The sequence below is a fragment of the Bos grunniens genome, chromosome X, assembly GCF_055505025.1.
Source record: "Bos grunniens cultivar Pamir isolate PY7600 chromosome X, Bosgru_T2T1.0, whole genome shotgun sequence".
NCBI classification, from domain to species: Eukaryota; Metazoa; Chordata; class Mammalia; order Artiodactyla; family Bovidae; genus Bos; species Bos grunniens.
Window position 1 is genome coordinate 45128344 of NC_141194.1, and position 19470 is coordinate 45147813.

Consider the following 19470-nt stretch of genomic DNA (forward strand, 5'->3'; position numbering starts at 1 on the left):
GTTTTGTACTTTGGCATGCTTTAGTGAAATTTTATGACCTTTTCTGCCCTCTCATTCCCTTCTTCAAAGAGAAACAATTAGCATAATTTAACATCATGCTTGTTCAGGCAATGATGTTTAATGCAGGTTAACAAACAGAAAAGGGAATCTCTGTCTCCCACAGATTAAGGAATTTTTACAACACAATTCTGTGAGTTTGCCAACCTGTTCAATAGACCAGGACAGTGTCTTTGCTCTGCCTTCAAAGCTGTCTTGTAGAGTGACGAGAAAGCCTGTGGTTCCAAGAAAATCTGGAAATGGACCAGAGTAAGATTTTCTTCCCTCTGTGCTCCAGAGAGTTCATTGTTTGCCTTCTTCCAGAGTTGGAATGAGAGATTTACTTTGCATTTTGAGTAAATATTATCTGTCTTACCTGAGCATAGAATTTTATAGTTTATGTAGCACTTTCACAACTGTTATATTTGATCCTCACAATATTTTGAGATAATTGTGGCAAAGTTGCAACTATAAGTCTTATTAATATTTACCTAACTCATGTCTGTGTGTGTGTGTGTGTGTCTATGTGTGTGTATGTATGTATGCACATCAACTTTCATTCTACTCTTCAGAGTTTCATGGTAACTTTTGTTTATAACCACTTGTTCTGTTCCACCATAATTGATGTCTGTTATCTTCTGCCAGCTCTGCTCCCTCTCTATTCTCTCACATGTGCACTACATTCCTTGCCATGATCTCTGTTTTTTTGAATTAGGTAAGTTTTTTTCATGGTCACCATCTCTCAACCATTCAGGACATGGCCCATTTTTCAGTCCCAATATTTACTGCAAGTCTGAATTAAGAAATTATTTTCTGGAATTAGAGGTCAGAGTGTTTGTATATGAATCAAATAATAATGGGCATATTTTATGTAAGGTTTTAGTGAGACATGTAGTTTTTTATTTTTCTATTTTTTTTTTTTTTTTTTTACTGTGTAATTCTGCTAGCAAACACTATTGCTCTGAAGCATTCTAATCCAGTACTGTTTGTATGTACGTTTGTCGATAACAATTACTGTAGCACTTTGGCAGTGCACTTTATAATTTGCCATCTTGAAATGCATCTGTGCTGTCTAATTTTTAAATTGGTTGTACTCATTCAGTGAAAAAGCAAAAAGTATGCATCAATTTGTACTCCAAAGAAATGGTCAGAGTGTAATTGTTTCTAACCGTTTAACAGTTCTCCCTCAGCACTTTCAAAAAATTTAAGCCCATTTTAGAAATGTGTTGTCATCACTTAAGTCCAAGAGGAAGGTCTTAAGCATCTGTTAATATATATAATCATAAAGATATTTTAAAATCCTGTCATTTTGTTTCTTTTATCCCTCATTAAAAATGATCTTAAAATATGCTTTTGTTATATTCTGTTGCATTGTCAAAGGACAGGCTCTATTTTTCTTGAAGATAAAAATCTTGTATTTATTGACCCACATGATTTCTTTCAGTCAATTTGTTGAAAAGATTTCTCACTCAATACCTTTTTTCCAAGCTGACAGTGAAAATAGCATGAAACTACAGTCAGAAGTATCACTACAAGCATAATGGTTATGTTTTTGTTAGTGTTGGCATAAATTTGCCATTCAGAAGAGAATAGTGGGGTATGATTTAATATTATCTCATTTGCTTTTTGTGCTTTTTCAGTCTTTGATCTATTAAAATTTTGCCAATTGAAATCCTAATAACAAAATACTTTATAGAAAGCTTTGCATCCCCAGGGTGTTCACCATGAGTTGAAATACTTTTATCTTGACATTTTTACCTTGATCTCACTATAGTATTACATAATTGAAAGCCTTGAGTAATAGAAGTGAAACTTGATAGAATATAAGGGTCATTTTTCTCTGGATCAAATACTTCATATTCCTATCCAGGAAAAATAAAAGAAGGGTATTTATGACTATTCCTTGATTCCAGATAAAACATTGATTAATTCCCTGTTTGTGAATATCCATAATCCCTTCATAATTACTGACATCAAACAGATCCACTTGATGATTTGGTAATAAAACCTAATTTGGTTGCAGCTCACTCAAACTATTGATAACAGTGATGATTGAAATATAAGACTGAGCTGAAATTTATGTAATTTATTGGTTCTGAACTAAAGATTTGCTTAACAATTTTTTTATAAAGTGAAATATGTTATGAATATTTAGAGAACAGGTTATCAAGCACTTTGTCAGAACACAACTATATATTAAAAGCAAAACACTTATTACAAATGAATTTTTTATATTTTTCAAATTTAAGTTGATTTGGTAACATTAAAAGCTTATTGTATATTTCATGCTAATTTACTGCCTATATACAAAATACAAGATAGAAGAGTATTAGAGAGTCAGATAAGAGGAATAAAATGTGAGCTACTTCTTAATTTTGGAGAGGAAATGCAAATTTACATTAAATATTTCATATCAGAACAATATCAGCAAGTGTGTTTTCAGACATTAAATTAATGGCTTGGAGGAAAGGAGGAGCAATGGCTATGCTTTAATGTATGGTTAGATTTAATTACATAGATAAGAAAATAGATAAATTCCAGTCAGGAAAAAAAAGCACAAGAAAAGAATTTGAAATGCAATTGGCCACAAAACACTTGGAAAGACAACTAGCTCAAATGCAGGATGCATGTTTGATAAGTGCTAGGTCTTAGGATTAGACTGCAAATATGGAACCAATCTCTGAAGAACTGTGAAAACCAGTCACACTGGATAGGACTTTATTCTGGACATGTTTAAGAGTCAGTGAAAATATTAATGTTTAAGAAGAGAAGTTAAATGATGAATATATAGAAAGTTTAATATAGTAGACATGTACAATGTGAATTTGGTTAGGGGAAATAGGAAAATCATTTAGGACTCTAACAATTTCAGGGTTCTGTGATGAAGGCTTGGACTGGAGTTGTGGCAGAAAAGGACAGATTGGAGATGTTTCTAAATTGGAGAAACATATAACTTGGTGACTCACTGAATATATGAGACATCTATGAGAGAACAGAAGATCAGAAATGATGCTTTAAGGATTTTTTTGAAAACTAAAACTTACATTTCATTAACATAAAATGTTGGGTATTGACTGTTTTCAGGAATATATACTGAAACAAAATTAATTTAGGGCATGTTTAATTTATTGAGAAGTGAAGAATCAGTTAAACCCTGAATAAACTATACATATTGTGGGTTATACACACGATTAGACAGGGGCCATTTCATATCTCTTGGCTCCTTCATATAGTCTCAGATTTACATTCAATGTCTGTACTCTGGTTTGCCTTTGAGTATTAATATCTGCAGTCGTCTTCAACCTCATACAACACCCTCCCACAATACTCTGCATCAAAATGTGCTATATTACCTTGTCTGACAATTTTTTGTTACAATACTCTTCCCTACAATGGATATTCAACAGATGTTTTATGTAGTACTTAGTAATATAATAAATCAATTCTCCAGAATTGAGAGATGCTGTGTAGTCATTACTTTCAATAGTTCCTCAATATAAACTCTGCTAGATTGAATTTTACCTATATTTTTCTCATAGTAGAACAGATAGGACCAGAATTGTCCAAAACTAACTTCCATGTGATCCTTGGGGCTCCTTATTCATGATTCCCTCTGTGACTAACAATGTGGTGTAGGAACTAAGTCACAGGGATCACATCCTCTCTTATTTATATATCCTAGCATTTCCCCCCCCTCCTTTTTTTTTTTTTTTTGGTTACCTTTACCAATAATGGTGATAACTCAGATGGAATGGAGTCCAAAGAAAAAGTGAGAGAATGAAAAAGTAGCATAAATAATTACATAGCAATTATATTTTGTTTGATGGTGAATTTTGTCATCTGATGTTCTGTCATCAACAGAACACTTCATCTCATTCTGATTTTCTGCTAACATTTCAGTCAGTTCAGTTCAGTCGCTCAGTCGTGTCTGACTCTTTGTGACCCCGTCGACTGCAGCATGCCAGGTTTCCCTGTCCACCACCAAGTCCTGGAGCTTGCTCAAATTCATATCCATCGAGTTGGTGATCCCATTCAACTATCTCATCCTCTGTCGTCCCCTTCTCCTGCCTTCAGTCTTTCCCAGCATCAGGGTCTTTTCTAAGGAGTCAGGTCTCCACATCAGGTGGGCAAAGTATTGGAGCTTCAGCTTCAGCATCAGTCCTTCCAATGAACATTCAGGGCTGATTTCCTTTTCGATTGACTGGCTTGATCTCCTTGCAGTCGAAGGGACTCTCGAGTCTTCGCCAACACCACAGTTCAAAAGCATCAATTCTTTGGCACTCAGCTTGCTTAATATTCAAACACTCACATCCATACATGACTACTGGAAAAACCATAGCTTTGAGTAGATGGACCTTTGTTGGCAAAGTAATGTCTCTGCTTTTTAATATGCTGTCTAGGTTAGTCATAGCTTTTCTTCCAAGGAGCAAGCATCTTAATTTCATGGCTGCAGTCACCCTCTGCAGTGATTTTGGAGCCCAAGAAAATAAAGTCTGTCACTGTGTCCATTGTTTCCTCCATCTATTTGCCATGAAATGATGGTACTGAATGCCATGATCTTAGTTTTTGGAATGTTGAGTTTTAAGCAAGCTTTTTCACTTTCCTCTTTCCCTTTCATCAAGTGTCTCTTTAGTTCCTATTCACTCTCTGCCATAAGGGTGGTGTCATCTGCATATCTGAGGTTATTGATATTTCTCCTGGAAATCCTGATTCCAGTTTGTACTTCATCTAGCCTGGCATTTCACATGATGTACTCTGCACATAAGTTAAATAAACAGGGTGACAATATACAGCTTTGATGTACTCCTTTCCCAATTTGGAACCAGTCTGTTGTTTCATATCCAGTTTTAATTGTTGTTTCTTGACCTGCATGCAGATTTCTCAGAAGGTAGTCAGGTGGTCTGGTATTCCCATCTCTTAAAGAATTTTCCACAGTTTGTTGTGATCCACACATTTAAAGGTTTTGGTGTATGTCCAACTCTTTGTGACTCCATGGACTATACAGTCCATGAAATTCTCCAGGCCAGAATACTGGAGTGGGTAGCCTTTTCCTTCTCCAGGGGATCTTCCCAACCCAGGGAGTTTTGGTCTGGAAGATCCCCTGGAGAAGGGAACGGCAATCCACTCCAGTATTCTTGCCTGGAGAATTCTATGGACAGACCATGGGGTCACAAAGAGTTGGACACAACTGAGTGACTAACACTTTCATCTTTGTCATAGCTTTTCTTCCAAGAAGCAAAGACCTGAAAAAAACACTTGGTCTACAGAAAACCATTCACTATTTTAAACAAAGCAAGACAGTGATTTTAAGAGCACTAAGAAAGTGTGAATCCCTTAGGAAGATCTCTTACTGTTATCAGCTTTTTAAGAAATGGATAATTACTGAGTGCTTACTCTGTGTGAGACACTATAAAGTTTAAAACAAAAGCTTGCATGCATGCTAAGTTGCTTCAGTTGTGTCTGACTTTGTGAACCTATGGACTGTAGCCTGCCAGGTTCCTCTATCCATGGGATTCTCTAGGCAAGAATACTGGAGTGGGTTGCCATGTTGTCCTCCAGGGGATCTTCCTAACCCATGGACTGAACTTGTGTCTCTTACATCTCTTGCATTGGCAGGTGGGTTCTTTAACAATTCATTCAAACAAACATTTTTGAGCACATATTTGACAATCTGTTCTTATGCTCACAGACATTATTATATAAGTAAAGAAAACTCAAGCAATGAAAAATAATATATAGTCAAGTTCTAAATGGTTATAGTTTAGAATGATAAAGATTTAAATAGCAGCTGTCATTCTTAGAGTATGGAGTAAAAATTGTGATAAGAAAAATTCAATACACAAATTATCAAAGGTACTTCAAAAAATTGTAAGAATCTAAACTTTAATTTGGCATACAGCAATTAGATTAAACTATCCTAAATTAAAATTTAAACAAAATTTTGAGTGGTACTTAAATAATTATAAGGAATCCTTTGGCAAATACATTTTAAATTATGCTTTATTTTTATTTATTCTATACTGGAATCCTGAATGTAGTATTATATATGAAAGTGATCTTCTGGAAATCATATAAAATAAATGTCATTTTCAAAGCAAAAACTATAGATAATAGTACTAAGATAAGTAAAATTTCTTTTTTTTTTTTAGAGTAGAATTATTTTATTTTATTTTTATTTATTTTATTTTATTTTATTTTTGGTAGGAGGAGCACAACTGCATTTATTTATTTATTTATTTAAATTTTATTTTATTTTTAAACTTTACAATATTGTATTAGTTTTGCCAAATATCGAAATGAATCCGCCACAGGTATACCTGTGTTCCCCATCCTGAACCCTCCTCCCTCCTCCCTCCCCATGCCCTCCCTCTGGGTCGTCCCAGTGCACCAGCCCCAAGCATCCAGTATTGTGCATCGAATCTGGACTGGCGACTCATTTCATACATGATATTATACATGTTTCAATGCCATTCTCCCAAATCTCCCCACCCTCTCCCTCTCCCACAGAGTCCATAAGACTGATCTATACATCAGTGTCTCTTTTGCTGTCTCGTACAGGGTTATTGTTACCATCTTTCTAAATTCCATATATATGCGTTAGTATACTGTATTGGTGTTTTTCTTTCTGGCTTACTTCACTCTGTATAATAGGTTCCAGTTTCATAACACAGTTGGAAAGGGGAACAAAGTCCACCGTAGCAAAACACGACTCTCTTTAGTGGCAAGCAGCACTGTGTTTCCGAGATGAAAAACAATTACAAATGGTAGCAAAAACAAAGACATTTCAGCTCTAGGCACTCTCCCTTTGGAATGAAGCCCCAAAATTGTTAATCTTTAGCAGGCTCTATTTACCTTTCTTGTTTACCTGATACAATGGAGGGATAACTGTGGTATGAAACAACATTATGCTGGATGTGGAAGAAGGAAGCTGGCTACCTATCTGTTTGTGGGGAATTAGCCAAAACAGAGAGCTGAAGTGGAAATTCCTCAGGCAATGACTCAGTGAATAGAGTAAAAGTTCATTCCAGGATAGTTCCAATTTTAGATTGTGTACTGATAGATATTTTTTCCTCTTGATTCATATTGGAATTAATTAATACTAAATATAGCATTTGGTGTTTCTAAGGAAATGCAACATTTTTTTCTCCCTTAAAGTCACCTTATGTTCCTGTGCTCCTTGGAGTTTATGATTATTACTTTATTGTTAATTATCAATAATATAAATAAGAACTGTTATCAGATGCCATGACATACTAATAGAACAAAGGGGATGTCATATTTGTTATTTTTGCCTCACTTACCAGAAGGTTGATTAAGTAAAACTTGTTTTTCTATGTTTTTTCCTTTGAAGATTCACTTTCCCAAGGCTATGTCATTGTTTATGTACTTAGAAAGCAATAGGTCTTTGGAGCATTGTTAAAATATTAATGTCTTTGCAATTATAACCTTAGTAATTTGGCTACCTTGAAAATGGAGAAACCTAGGCCAGATGTAAAACTATTTCCCTGGCGAGGGCATATGGAAAGGAATGAAGGAAAAATTCATTGGGAAAAACAGAAATTCCTTTCTGTTATTAAATCAGACTTTGTTTTATCAATCCTTGTGATTAATCTTGTATATTTTACCACATATCATAGTCTACATTCAGAAGACTCTATATACAGTATTGAGTCTTTCTTAAAATAAGACTTTAAAAATTTGCTGACTTTTAATATATTTAACTTTTATTGAATTATAATTGGCATACAATATAATGTTAGTTTCAAGTGTACAACATAGGTATTTAGCATTTTTTTTTTTTTTTTTTTTTTACTTTTAATTAGTTCAGTTCAGTTCAGTCGCTCATCTTATCTGACTCTTTGTGACCCCATGAACCGTGGCATGCCAGGCCTCCCTGGACATCACCAACTCCCGGAGTCCACCCAAACCCATGTGCATTTAGTCGGTGATGCCATCTTACCATCTCATCCTCTATTGTCCCCTTCTCCTCCTGCCCTTGACCGTTACCAGCATCAAGGTCTTTTCAAATGAGTCAGCTCTTCGCATGAGGTGGCCAAAGTATTGGAGTTTCAGCTTCAACATCAGTCCTACCAATGAACACCCAGGACTGATCTCCTTTAGGATGGACTGGTTGGATCTCCTTGCAGTCCAAGGGACTCTCAAGAGTCTTCTCCAACACCACAGTTCAAAAGCATCAATTCTTCAGCGCTCAGCTTTCTTCACAGTCCAACTCTCACATCCATACATGACCACTGGAAAAACCATAGCCTTGACTAGACAGACCTTTGTTGAAAAAGTAATGTCTCTACTTTTTAATATGCTGTCTAGGTTGGTCATAACTTTCCTTCCAAGGAGCAAGCATCTGTTAATTTCATGGCTGCAATCACAATCTGCAGTGATTTTGGAGCCAAGGAAAATAAAGTCAGCTACTGTTTTCACTGTTTCCCCGTCTATTTCCCATGAAGTGATGGGAACAGATGCCGTGGTCTTTGTTTTCTGAATGTTGAGCTTTAAGCCAACTTTTTCACTCTCCTCTTTCACTTTTCATCAAGAGGCTCTTTAGTTCTTCTTCACTTTCTGCCATAAGGGTGGTGTTACCTGCATATCTGAGGTTATTGATATTTCTCCCAGCAATCTTGATTCCAGCTTGTGCTTCCTCCAGCCCAGCTTTTCTCATGATGTACTCTGCATATAAGTTAAATTAGCAGAGTGACAATATACAGCCTTGATGTACTCCTTTTCCTATTTGGAACCAGTCTGTTCCATGTCCAGTTCTAACTGTTGCTTCCTGACCTGCATATAGGTTTCTCAAGAGGCAGGTCAGGTGATCTGGTATTCCTATCTCTTTCAGAATTTTCCACAGTTTATTGTGATCCACACAGTCAGAGGCTTTGGCATAGTCAATAAAGCAGAAATAGATGTTTTTATGGAACTCTCTTGCTTTTTCCATGATCCAGCGGATGTTGGCAATTTGATCTCTGGTTCCTCTGCCTTTTCTAAAACCAGCTTGAACATCTGGAAGTTCACGGTTCATGTATTGCTGAAGCCTGGCTTGGAGAATTTTAAGCTTTATTTTACTACCGTGTGAATTGAGTGCAAGTGTGTGGTAGTTTGAGCATTCTTTGGCATTGCCTTTCTTTGGGATTGGAATGAAAACGGACCTTTTCCAGTCCTGTGGCCACTGCTGAGTTTTCCAAATTTGCTGGCATATTGAGTGCAGCACTTTCACAGCATCATCTTTCAGGATTTGAAATAGCTCAACTGGAATTCCATCACATCCACTAGCTTTGTTCGTATTGATGCTTCCTAAGGCCCACTTGACTTCACATTCCAGGATGTCTGGCTTTAGGTGAGTGATCACACCATCGTGATTATCTGGGTTGTGAAGATCTTTTTTGTACAGTTCTTTTGTGTATTCTTGCCACCTCTTCTTAATATCTTCTGCTTCTATTAGGTCCCTAACATTTCTGTCTTTATTGAGCCCATCTTTGCATGAAATGTTCCTTTGGTATCTCTAATTTTCTTGAAGAGATCTTTGCTGCTAAGTTGCTTCAGTCGTGTCCGACTCTGTGCAACCCCATAGATGGCAGCCCACCAGGCTCCCCCATCCTTGGGATTCTCTAGGCAAGAATACTGGAGTGGGTTGCCATTTCCTTCTCCAATGGATGAAAGTGAAAATTGAAAGTGAAGTCGCTCAGTCGTGTCCGACTCTTAGCGACCCCATGGACTGAAGCCTACCAGGCTCCTCCGTCCATGCGATTTTCCAGGCAAGAGTACTGGAGTGGGGTGCCATAGTCTTTCCCATTCTACTGTTTTCCTCTCTTTCTTTGCATTAATCACTGAGGAAGGCTTTCTTGTCTCTCCTTGCTATTCTTTGGAACTCTGCATTCAAATGGTATATCTTTTCTTTTCTCCTTTGCTTTTCACTTCCCTTGTTTCCACAGCTATTTTTAAGGCCTCCTCAGACAGCTGTTTTGCTTTTTTGTATTTGTATTTCTTGGGGATGGTCTTGATTCCTGTCTCCTGTACAATGTCATGAACCTCCATCCATAGTTCATCATTTTCTTTTTAATTTAATTTATTTGAAGTATACTTAATTTTATTGAAGTATAATTGCTTTGCAATCATATTATAAAATTATATTTATATAAATTTTTTTTATTATAAAATTAATTTAATTTAATTTTATTGAAGTATAATTGCTTTGCAAAATTTTGTTGTTTTCTGTCAAACCTCAGCATGAGTCAACCGTAGGTATACATATATAATTTCCATTTTGAACCTCTGTTCCATCTCCCTCCCCAACCCACCCCTCTAGATGGATACAGAAACCCTGTTTGAGTTTCCTGAGCCATACAGCAAATTCCAGTTGGCTATCTATTTTACATATGATAATGTAAGTATGCAGATGACACCACCCTTATAGCAGAAAGTGAAGAGGAACTAAAAAGCCTCTTGATGAAAGTGAAAGTGGAGAGTGAAAAAGTTGGCTTAAAACTCAACATTCAGAAAACAAAGATCTTGGCATCTGGTCCTATCACTTCATGGGAAATAGATGGGGAAACAGTGGAAACAGTGTCAGGCTTTGTTTTTTTCGGCTCCAAAATCACTGCGGATGGTGATTGCAGCCATGAAATTAAAAGATGCATACTCCTTGGAAAGAAAGTTATGACCGACCTAGATAGCATATTAAAAAGCAGAGACATTACTTTTTCAACAAAGGTCCATCTAGTCAAGGCTATGGTTTTTCCAGTGGTCATGTATGAGTGTGAGAGTTGGACTGTGAAGAAAGCTGAGAGCCAAAGAATTGATGCTTTTGAACTGTGGTGTTGGAGCAGACTCTTGAGAGTCCCTTGGACTGCAAGGAGATCCAACCAGTCCATCCTAAAGGAGATCAGTCCTGGGTGTTCATTGGTAGGACTGATGCTGAAGCTGAAACTCCAGTATTTTGGCCACCTCACGCGAAGAGTTGACTCATTGGAAAAGACTCTGATGCTGGGAGGGATTGAGGGCAGGAGGAGAAGGGGACGACAGAGGATGAGATGGCTGGATGGCATCACCGACTCGATGGACGTGAGTTTGAGTAAACTCCAGGAGTTGGTGATGCACAGGGAGGCCTGGCGTGCTGTGATTCATGGGGTCGCAAAAAGTCGGACACGACTGAGCGACTGAACTGAACTGAATGTAAGTTTCCATGTTACTCTTTCCATACATCTCACCCTTTCCTCCCCTCTCCCCATGTCCATAAGTCTATTCTCTATGACTGTCACTCCACTGCTGCCCTGTAAATAAGTTCTTTAGTACCATTCTTCTAGATTCTGTATATATGTGGTAGAATACAATATTTATCTATCTCTTTCTCACTTCACTCTGTATAATATGTTCTAGGTTCACCCACCTCATCAGAACCGATTTAAATGCATTCCTTTTTATGGCGGAGTAATATTCCATTGTGTATATGTATCACAACTTCTGTATCCATTCATCTGTTGATGGATATCTAGGTTGCTTCCATGTTCTAGCTATTGTAAATAGTGCTGCAATGAACAATGGGATACATGTGTCTTCTTCAATTTTGGTTTCCTTAGGGTATATGCCTAGGAGTGGGATTGCTGGGTCATATGGTGGTTTTATTTCTAGTCTTTCAAGGAATCTCCATACTGTCTTCCATAGTGGCTGTATCAATTTACATTAACCAACAGTGCAAGAGTGTTCCCTTTTCTTCACACCCTCTCCAGCGTTTATTGTATGTAGAATTTTTGATGATGGCCATTCTGACTGGTGTGAGATGATATCTCATTGTAGTTTTGACTTGCATTTCTCTAATAATGAGTGATGTTGAGCATCTTTTCATGTGTTTGTTAGCTATATGTATGTCTTCTTTCAGAAATATCTGTTTAGGTCTTTTTCCAGCTTTTTGATTGGGTTGTTTGTTTTTCTGGCATTGAATTTTATGAGCTGCTTGTGTATTTTGAAAATTAATCCTTTGTCAGTTGTTTCATTTGCTATTATTTTCAGCCATTCTGAGGGTTTACATTTCCACCTGGCTTATAGTTTGGCTTAACTTTTAAGTTTAATCAGGTCCCACTTGTTTACTTTTGTTTTTATTTCCGTTACTCTAGGTGGTAGGTCATAGAGATCTTGCTTTGATTTATGTCATCGGGTGTTCTGCCTATGTTTTCCTCTAACAGTTTTATAGTTTCTGGTCTTACATTTAGGTCTTTAATCCATTTTGAGTTTATCTTTGTGTATGGCGTTAGAAGTGTTCTAATTTCATTCTTTTACATGTAGCTATCAAGTTTTCCCAGCACCATTTATTGAAGAGGCTGTCTTTGCCCCATTGTATATTCTTCCCTCCATTGTCAAAAATAAGGTGCCCATAGATGCATGGGTTTATTTCTGGACTTTCTATCTTGTTCCATTGGTTTATAATTCTGTGTTTGTGCCACTACCATACTGTCTTGATGACTGTAGCTTTGTAGTATAATCTGAGGTCATGAAGGTTGATTTCCCCCAGCTCCATTCTTCTTTCTCAAGACTGCTTTGCCTATTTGGGGTCTTCTGTGTTTCCATATGAATAGTGAAACTAAAACAAATATATATATATATTTTTTTAGTTCTGTCAAAAATGTCATTGGTAATTCGATAGGGATCACATTGAATTTGCAGATTGCATTTGGTAGTATACTCATTTTCACAATACTGATTCTTCCTACCCAGGAACATGGAATATCCCTCCATCTGTTTTCTTTTGTCTTTTTAGGGAAGTTTATTCCTACAGATTTAATTCTTTTGTTGCAATGGTGACTGGGATTGATCCCTTCATTTCTCTTTCTGATTTTCCATTTTTGGTATGTAGAAAAGCAAGTGATTTCTCTGTATTGATTCTCTGCAAGTGATTGTCTGTATCCTGAAACTTTGCTAAATTCACTGATTAGCTCTAGTAATTTTCTGGTGGTGTCTTTAGGGTTTTCTATGTAGAGCATCATGTCATCTGCAAACAGTGAGAGCTTTACTTTTCTGATCTGTATTCCTTTTATTTACTTTTCTTCTCTGATTGCTATAGCTAGGACTTCCATAACTATGTTGAATAATAGTGGTGAAAGTGGATACCCTTGTCTTGTTCCTGATCTTAGGGGGAATGCTTTCAGTTTTTCACTGTTGAGAATAATGTTTGCTTTGCTGCTGCTGCTGCTGCTGCTAAGTCGCTTCAGTTGTGTCCAACTCTGTGCGACCCCATAGATGGCAGCCCACCAGGCTCCCCCATCCCTGGGATTCTCCAGACAAGAACACTGGAGTGGGTTGCCATTTCCTTCTCCAATGGATGAAAGTGAAAAGTGAAAGTGAAGTTGCTCAGTCGTGTCTGACTCTTAGCAACCCCATGGACTGCAGCCTACCAGGCTCCTCCGTCCATGGGATTTTCCAGGCAAGAGTACTGGAGTGGGGTGCCATTGCCTTCTCCAATGTTTGCTTTAGGCTTATCATATATGGCCTTTTCTGTGTTGAGGTAGGTTTATTCTATGCCGATTTTTTGGAAGAGTTTTAATCATAAATGGGTGCTGAATTTTGTCAAAGGATTTTTCTGCATCTGTTGAGATTGTCATATGATTTTTATCTTTCGATTTGTTAACATGGTGTGTCACATTGATTAATTTTCATATATTGAAGAATCCTTGCGTACCCAGAATAAACACAACTTGATCATGCAGTATGAATTTTTTCTGTTTGCTGAAATTTTGTTGAGGATTTTTGCATCTATATTCATGAGTTATATTGACCTACTGTGGTTTTCTTTTTTGTGTTGTCCTTGTCTGGTTTTGGTATCAGGGTGATGGTGGCCTCATGGAATGAGTTTGGAAGTGCTCCTTCCTCTGCAATTTTTTGAAAGGGTTTTGAAGGATAGACATTAACTCTTCTCTAAATATTTGATAGAATTCTCCTGTGAAAGCATCTTGTCCTGGGCTTTTGTTTTTTGGGAGATTTTTTATTACAACTTTAATATCAATGCTTGTAATCAGGTTGTTCATAATTTCTATTTATTCCTGACTCAGTCTTGGAAGATTGAACTTTTCTAAGAATCTGTCCATTTCATCCAGGTCATCTATTTGATTGCCATATAGTTGTTCAAAATAGTCTCTTATAATCCTTTGTATTTCTGCATTGTGTGTTGTAACCTCTATTTTTTCATTTCTAATTTTCATTTGATTCTTCTCTCTTTTTTTCTTGATGAGTCTGACTAAAGGTTTGTCAATTTTATCTTCTCAAAGAACCAGCTTTTCGTTTTATTAATCTTTAATATCGCTTCTCTCATTTCTTTTTCATTAATTTCTGCTCATATCTTTATGAGTTCTTTCCTTCTACTAATTTTGGGGTTTTTTGTTCTTCGTTTTCCAGTTGCCTTAGGTGTAAAATTAGGTTGTCAATTAGATGTTTTTCTTGTTTCTTGAGGTAGGATTGTATTGCAATAAACTTCCCTCTTACAACTGCTTTTGCTGCATCCCATAGGTTTTGAGTTGTCGTGTTCTCATTGTCATTTGTTTCTAGAAATTTTTGATTTCCCTTTTGACTTCTTCAGGAACCTGTTGGTTATTTAGAAATGCATTGTTTAATCTCCACGTGTTTCTTACAGGTTTTTCTTGTAATTGATGTCTAGTCTTATAGCATTGTGTTTGGAGAAGATCCTTGGTATGATTTCAACTTTCTTAAATTTACTGAGGGTTGACTTGTGACTCAAGATGTGGTCTATCCTGGAGGATGTTTCATGTGCACTTGAGAAGAAGGTGTATTCTTCTGCATTTGGCTGGAATGTCCTCAAGATATCAATGAGATCCATCTCATCTAATGTATTATTTAAGACTTATATTTCCTTATTAAATTTTCTGTTTTGATGATCTGTCCATTGGTGCAAGTGGGGTGTTAAAGTCTCCTACTATGATTGTGTTACTGTCAGTTTCTCCTTTTATGTCTGTTAGTGTTTGTGCTATGTATTGAGGTGCTCCTGTGTTGGGTGCATAAATATTTATAATTGTTATGTCTTTCTAATGGATTGATCCCTTGATCATTATGTAGTGTCCTTCCTTATCTCTTGTAATCTTTATTTTAACATCTTTCTTGTCTGATATGAGGATTGCTACTTTAGCTTTCTTTTGCTTCCCATTTGCCTGGAATATATTTTCCCATCCTTTTACTTTCAGTCTATATGTGTCTTGAGGTCTGAAGTGGGTTTCTTGTAGACTGCATATATATGGGTCTTGTTTTTGGATCCATTCAGCCAGTCTGTGTCTTTGCTTGGAGCATTTAATCTATTTACATTTTAAGTAATTATTGATATGTATGTTCCTATTGCCATTTTCTTAATTTTGGGGGGTTGATCTTGTAGATCTTTTTTCTTCTTATATTTCTTGACTATATAAGTCCGTTTAACATTTATTGTAAAGCTGGCTTGATGGTACTGAATTATCTTTACTTTTGCTTGTCTGAAAAGCTTTTTATTTCTCCATCAGTTTTCAATGAGATCCTTGCCAGGTAAAGTAATCTTGGTTGTAGATTTTTCCCTTTCAGTACTTTAACTATATCCTGCCATTCCCTTTTGGCCTGCAGAGTCTGCTGAAAGAACAGCTGTTAAATGTATGGGGGTTCCCTTGTGTGTTACTTGTTGGTTTTCCCTTGCTGCTTTTAATATTTTCTTTGTGTTTAGTCTTTGTTAGTTTGATTAGTATGTGTCTTGTCGAGTTTCTCCTTGGGTTTTTACTGTATGAGATTCTTTGCACATCTTAGATTTTTTGACTATTTACTTTTCCACGTTGGGGAAATTTTCAACTATAATCTCTTCAAAATTTTTCTCATACCCTTTCTTTTTCTCTTCTTCTGGGACCCCTATAATTCGAATGTTGGTGTGTTTGATATTGTCCCAGGGATCTCTGAGACTAGCCTCAGTTCTTTTCATTCTTTTTACTTTAATCTGGTCTTCAGCAGTTATTTCCACCATTTTATCTTCCAGCTCACTGATTCTTTCTTTGGCTTCATATATTCTGCTATTGATTCCTTCCACAGTATTTTTAATTTCAGTAATTGTGTTGTTTGTCTCTGTATGTTTGTTCTTTAATTCTTCTAGTTCTTTGTTAATTGATTCTTGCATTTTCTCCATTTTGTTTTCAAGGTTTTTGATCATCTTTACTATCATCATTCTGAATTATTTCCCAGGTAGTTTTCCTATTTCTTCTTCATTTATTTGGACTTCTGTGTTTCTAGCTTGTTCCTTCATTTGTGTAGTATCGCTTTGCCTTTTCATTATTACTTTTTTTTTTTTTTTTTTACTTACTGTGTTTGAGGTCTCCTTTTCCCAGGCTTCAAGGTTGAATTCTTTCTTCCTTTTCATTTCTTCCCTTCTAAGGTTGGTCCAGTGGTTTGTGTAAGCTTCATATAGGGTGAGATTTATGCTGAGTATTTTTTGTTGTTTTTGTTTTTGTTTTTTTTCTTCTGATGGGCAAGGCTGAGTGAGGTGGTAATGCTGCCTGCTGATCATTGGATTTATATATTTGTTTTGTTTATTGTTTAGATGAGGCATCCTGCCCAGGGTGCTACTGGTGGTTGAGTGATGCTGGGTCTTGTATTCAAGTGGTTTCCTTTGTGTGAGTTCTCACTATTTGATAGTCCCAGGGTTAGTTCTCTGATAGAATAGGGTCTTGGAGTCAGTGTTCCCACTCCAAAGTCTCAGGACTTGATTTCTGGTCAGGAACAAAGATTCCACAAGTGGTTTCTTATGGCATTAAGTGATATTGAAACAAATATCCAAAAATAAGAAAACAAAGATGAACCCCAGACAAATGGCAGTTGCAAAATCAGGCATATAATTAAAGTAATGGAATATACACTTATACATATACACCCATAAGGAAAGTCAAAACAGTCCAACAAAAATAAAGTACAGTAGATTGACCCTACACACAAAGGAAATCAAAAATTATATTTACCAGTTAAAAACAAAACTAACCAAAGCACAACTGGAAAACAAAACTAACAAATATGTTAAGAGGAAAGGAAAAAAGAAAAGAAAGAAGGAATAGATATGTAAAATTAAGTAGAGGTAGATGAAGAAGATTTATATACATTAACGATTAACTCAAGGGGCAAAGACCAATAGGAAAGGCAAACAAAGGAATAAATGTAGAAAAATATAATAGGTTAAAAAATTAAAAATTGAAATTATAAGAAAGAGAAAAAAAAAAAGAAAAAAAGAAGAAAGAAAAAAGGAAAAAAAAACTCCACAGAACTGCAAAATCCCAATGTAGAGGTTTATAACAATAATAAAAAGTGTGACTGAATATACACAAATACATATGCACCTGTAAGGAAAATCAAAACAGTCCAACAAAAGTAAAGTACAATAGATTGACCTGGTAAACAAAGGAAACCAAAAATTATTTCTACCAGTTAAGAACAAAACTAACTAAAGCACAAACTGGAAAACAAAACTAAAGCAAGATGCCAATTGGGGAATAAAGCAATGAAAATAAAACTAACAAATATGCTAAGAGGAAAGGAAAGAAAGAAAAGAAAAAAAGAATACATATGCAAAGTTAAATAGAGGTATATAAAGCAGATTTATATACATTAAAGATTAACTGCAAGGGGAAAAGTACAGTAGGAAATGCAATTAGGAATAAATGTAAAAAATGATAGTAGACTTAAAAAATTAAATACTAAAATTAAAAACAGAGTAAAAAAAAAAAAATAGGAAAAACTTCACAGAACTGCAAAAGCCCAATGTAGAAGCAGAGGTTTATAACAACAATAAATAATGTGACTGAGGGAAAAAAAAAGCTCAAAACCTTAATTAGATTTCATAGTGCCAATAAAATCGACAACTACAATGGGGGGAGGGGCAGGGAGAGGGGAAGAAAAAAGAAAAACAAAATCTAACAGAATCTACAGAGCAAGTGAAAACATAAGACTACTAAGTTTTTCTTGAGTCACTGCTGTCAGAGTCCTTTCCCTCGCTGGGAGTCACAGTACACCTCACGTTGCTAGGATGCACTCCAGCACTCTACTGATCTCTAGACCTGCTGTGGGGGCAGCTCAGATTCTAATCTGGTCCTACTCCTGTGTGTTCTTCCTTCAATGTCCACAGCTATCAGAACTAGTGCGTTTTCTTTTGTGGGGGCTCTCAATATCTTTTTATATATTCCATAGACACAGAGTCTGCCTAGTTGATCATGTGGATTTAATCTGCAGCTTGTACAGCTGGTGGGAAGGTTTTGGGTCTTCTTCCTTTGCCACACTACCCCTGGGTTTCAATTGTGGTTTTATTTTCACCTCTGCATGAAGGTTGTCCACTGGGGTTTGCTCCTAGGGCTGCCCTCGAGGACTTGGGTTTGCTCCTGTGTGGGCCATGTGTGGAGGTGAGGCAGCTGCTTGGGTCACAGGGGTTCTGGCAGCACCAGGTACTCAGAGGAGTTGGTGGTTAGGCAGCAGGAAATATAGTGCTCTGGAAGGATATGGCAACTAGTATTGGCCAATATGCTCCAGTATTCTTGACTGGAGAGCCCCCCTGACAGAGTAGCCTGGCAGGCCACAGTCTATAGGGTCACAAGGAGTTGGACACAACCGAAGCTACCCTGAACACATAGCCTCAAGGCTATTTTTGCCTGTGGCAGCTCTGCCCCAGTGAGAGCTGAGCATGTACATGGCACAACTGCTTGGCTTGCAGGGACCCTGATGGTGGCAAGTTTGCAGGGACATGAACTGCCTCTGCTGGAGGAGTTATGGCCCTATCAGAGTCTTTTTTCAAGCCTCTTATAGCTGGTGATCAGAAGGGCTCTTTGGCCAGTCTTTCTCCATAGCCCTGCCTGTTCAGGAACTTAAAGGGCTCCCTTGCCTGGAGTCCGTCTCTGTTGTTTGGTGCATCAGGCACTTAAAGTGGCACCCTGGTTTGGGTCCTATTCTGTAGTTCAGTGCTTCAGGTGTTTGATGGGCCAGCCTCTCTATTGTTAAGCTGCCTGATGCGATGCTGGCATGTGGGGTGAAAGGTTATGGTGATGGCTCCACCCCGTATGCATGACTCAGCTGTACTGCCTTGCTTTGATGACTGGCTGGCTTTGTTCTACAGGCATTTCCCACCAAAATCTCCTCCCTCACACCCTTTCTATCTGTCTCTCTGCAGTCAACAGCAGCCCTTGCCCTGGGATTGCTCCACAATCCCTAAACTCCAGCTCCCAGCCACTGCATCTTTCAGGGGACCTGCATCCCTGTCCAAGGTATGTATGACTGAGTCAAGTACTGTCTGATTCTCATTCCATTTAGGCTGCCACAGATCAGCTGTTTCACTCTTACCCTTAAATGTTTCTCCTCTGACTCAGACAATTTCCCTCATATGGGGATGGGACCCCTGCTTCAGTTCACCCACCTGCTGAGGGCAAGTCCAGTCCTACTAAT

At 37.2% G+C, this 19470-nt stretch overlaps 1 protein-coding gene across 6 annotated transcripts in view; it reads left to right on the plus strand.

The window, feature by feature from the left end:
- Nucleotides 1–19470, plus strand: part of LOC147340247 (zinc finger X-linked protein ZXDB-like) — a 115469-nt gene that overhangs the window by 3433 nt on the left and 92566 nt on the right. For 3 of the 6 annotated variants that reach the window (XR_015159910.1, XR_015159911.1, XR_015159912.1), the window contains exon 2: nucleotides 19199–19292. The exons of 2 other annotated variants lie outside the window; for them this stretch is intronic. Coding sequence is in view for 1 of the 4 variants with exons in the window: in XM_086390063.1 (XP_086246189.1) it covers nucleotides 2909–2989 (81 nt within the window). In the remaining 3 variants the exon portion in view is untranslated. Of the gene's footprint in view, nucleotides 1–2908; nucleotides 3131–19198; nucleotides 19293–19470 lie in introns of those variants that run through there. One more of the 6 variants, XM_086390063.1, reaches the window with a different exon arrangement.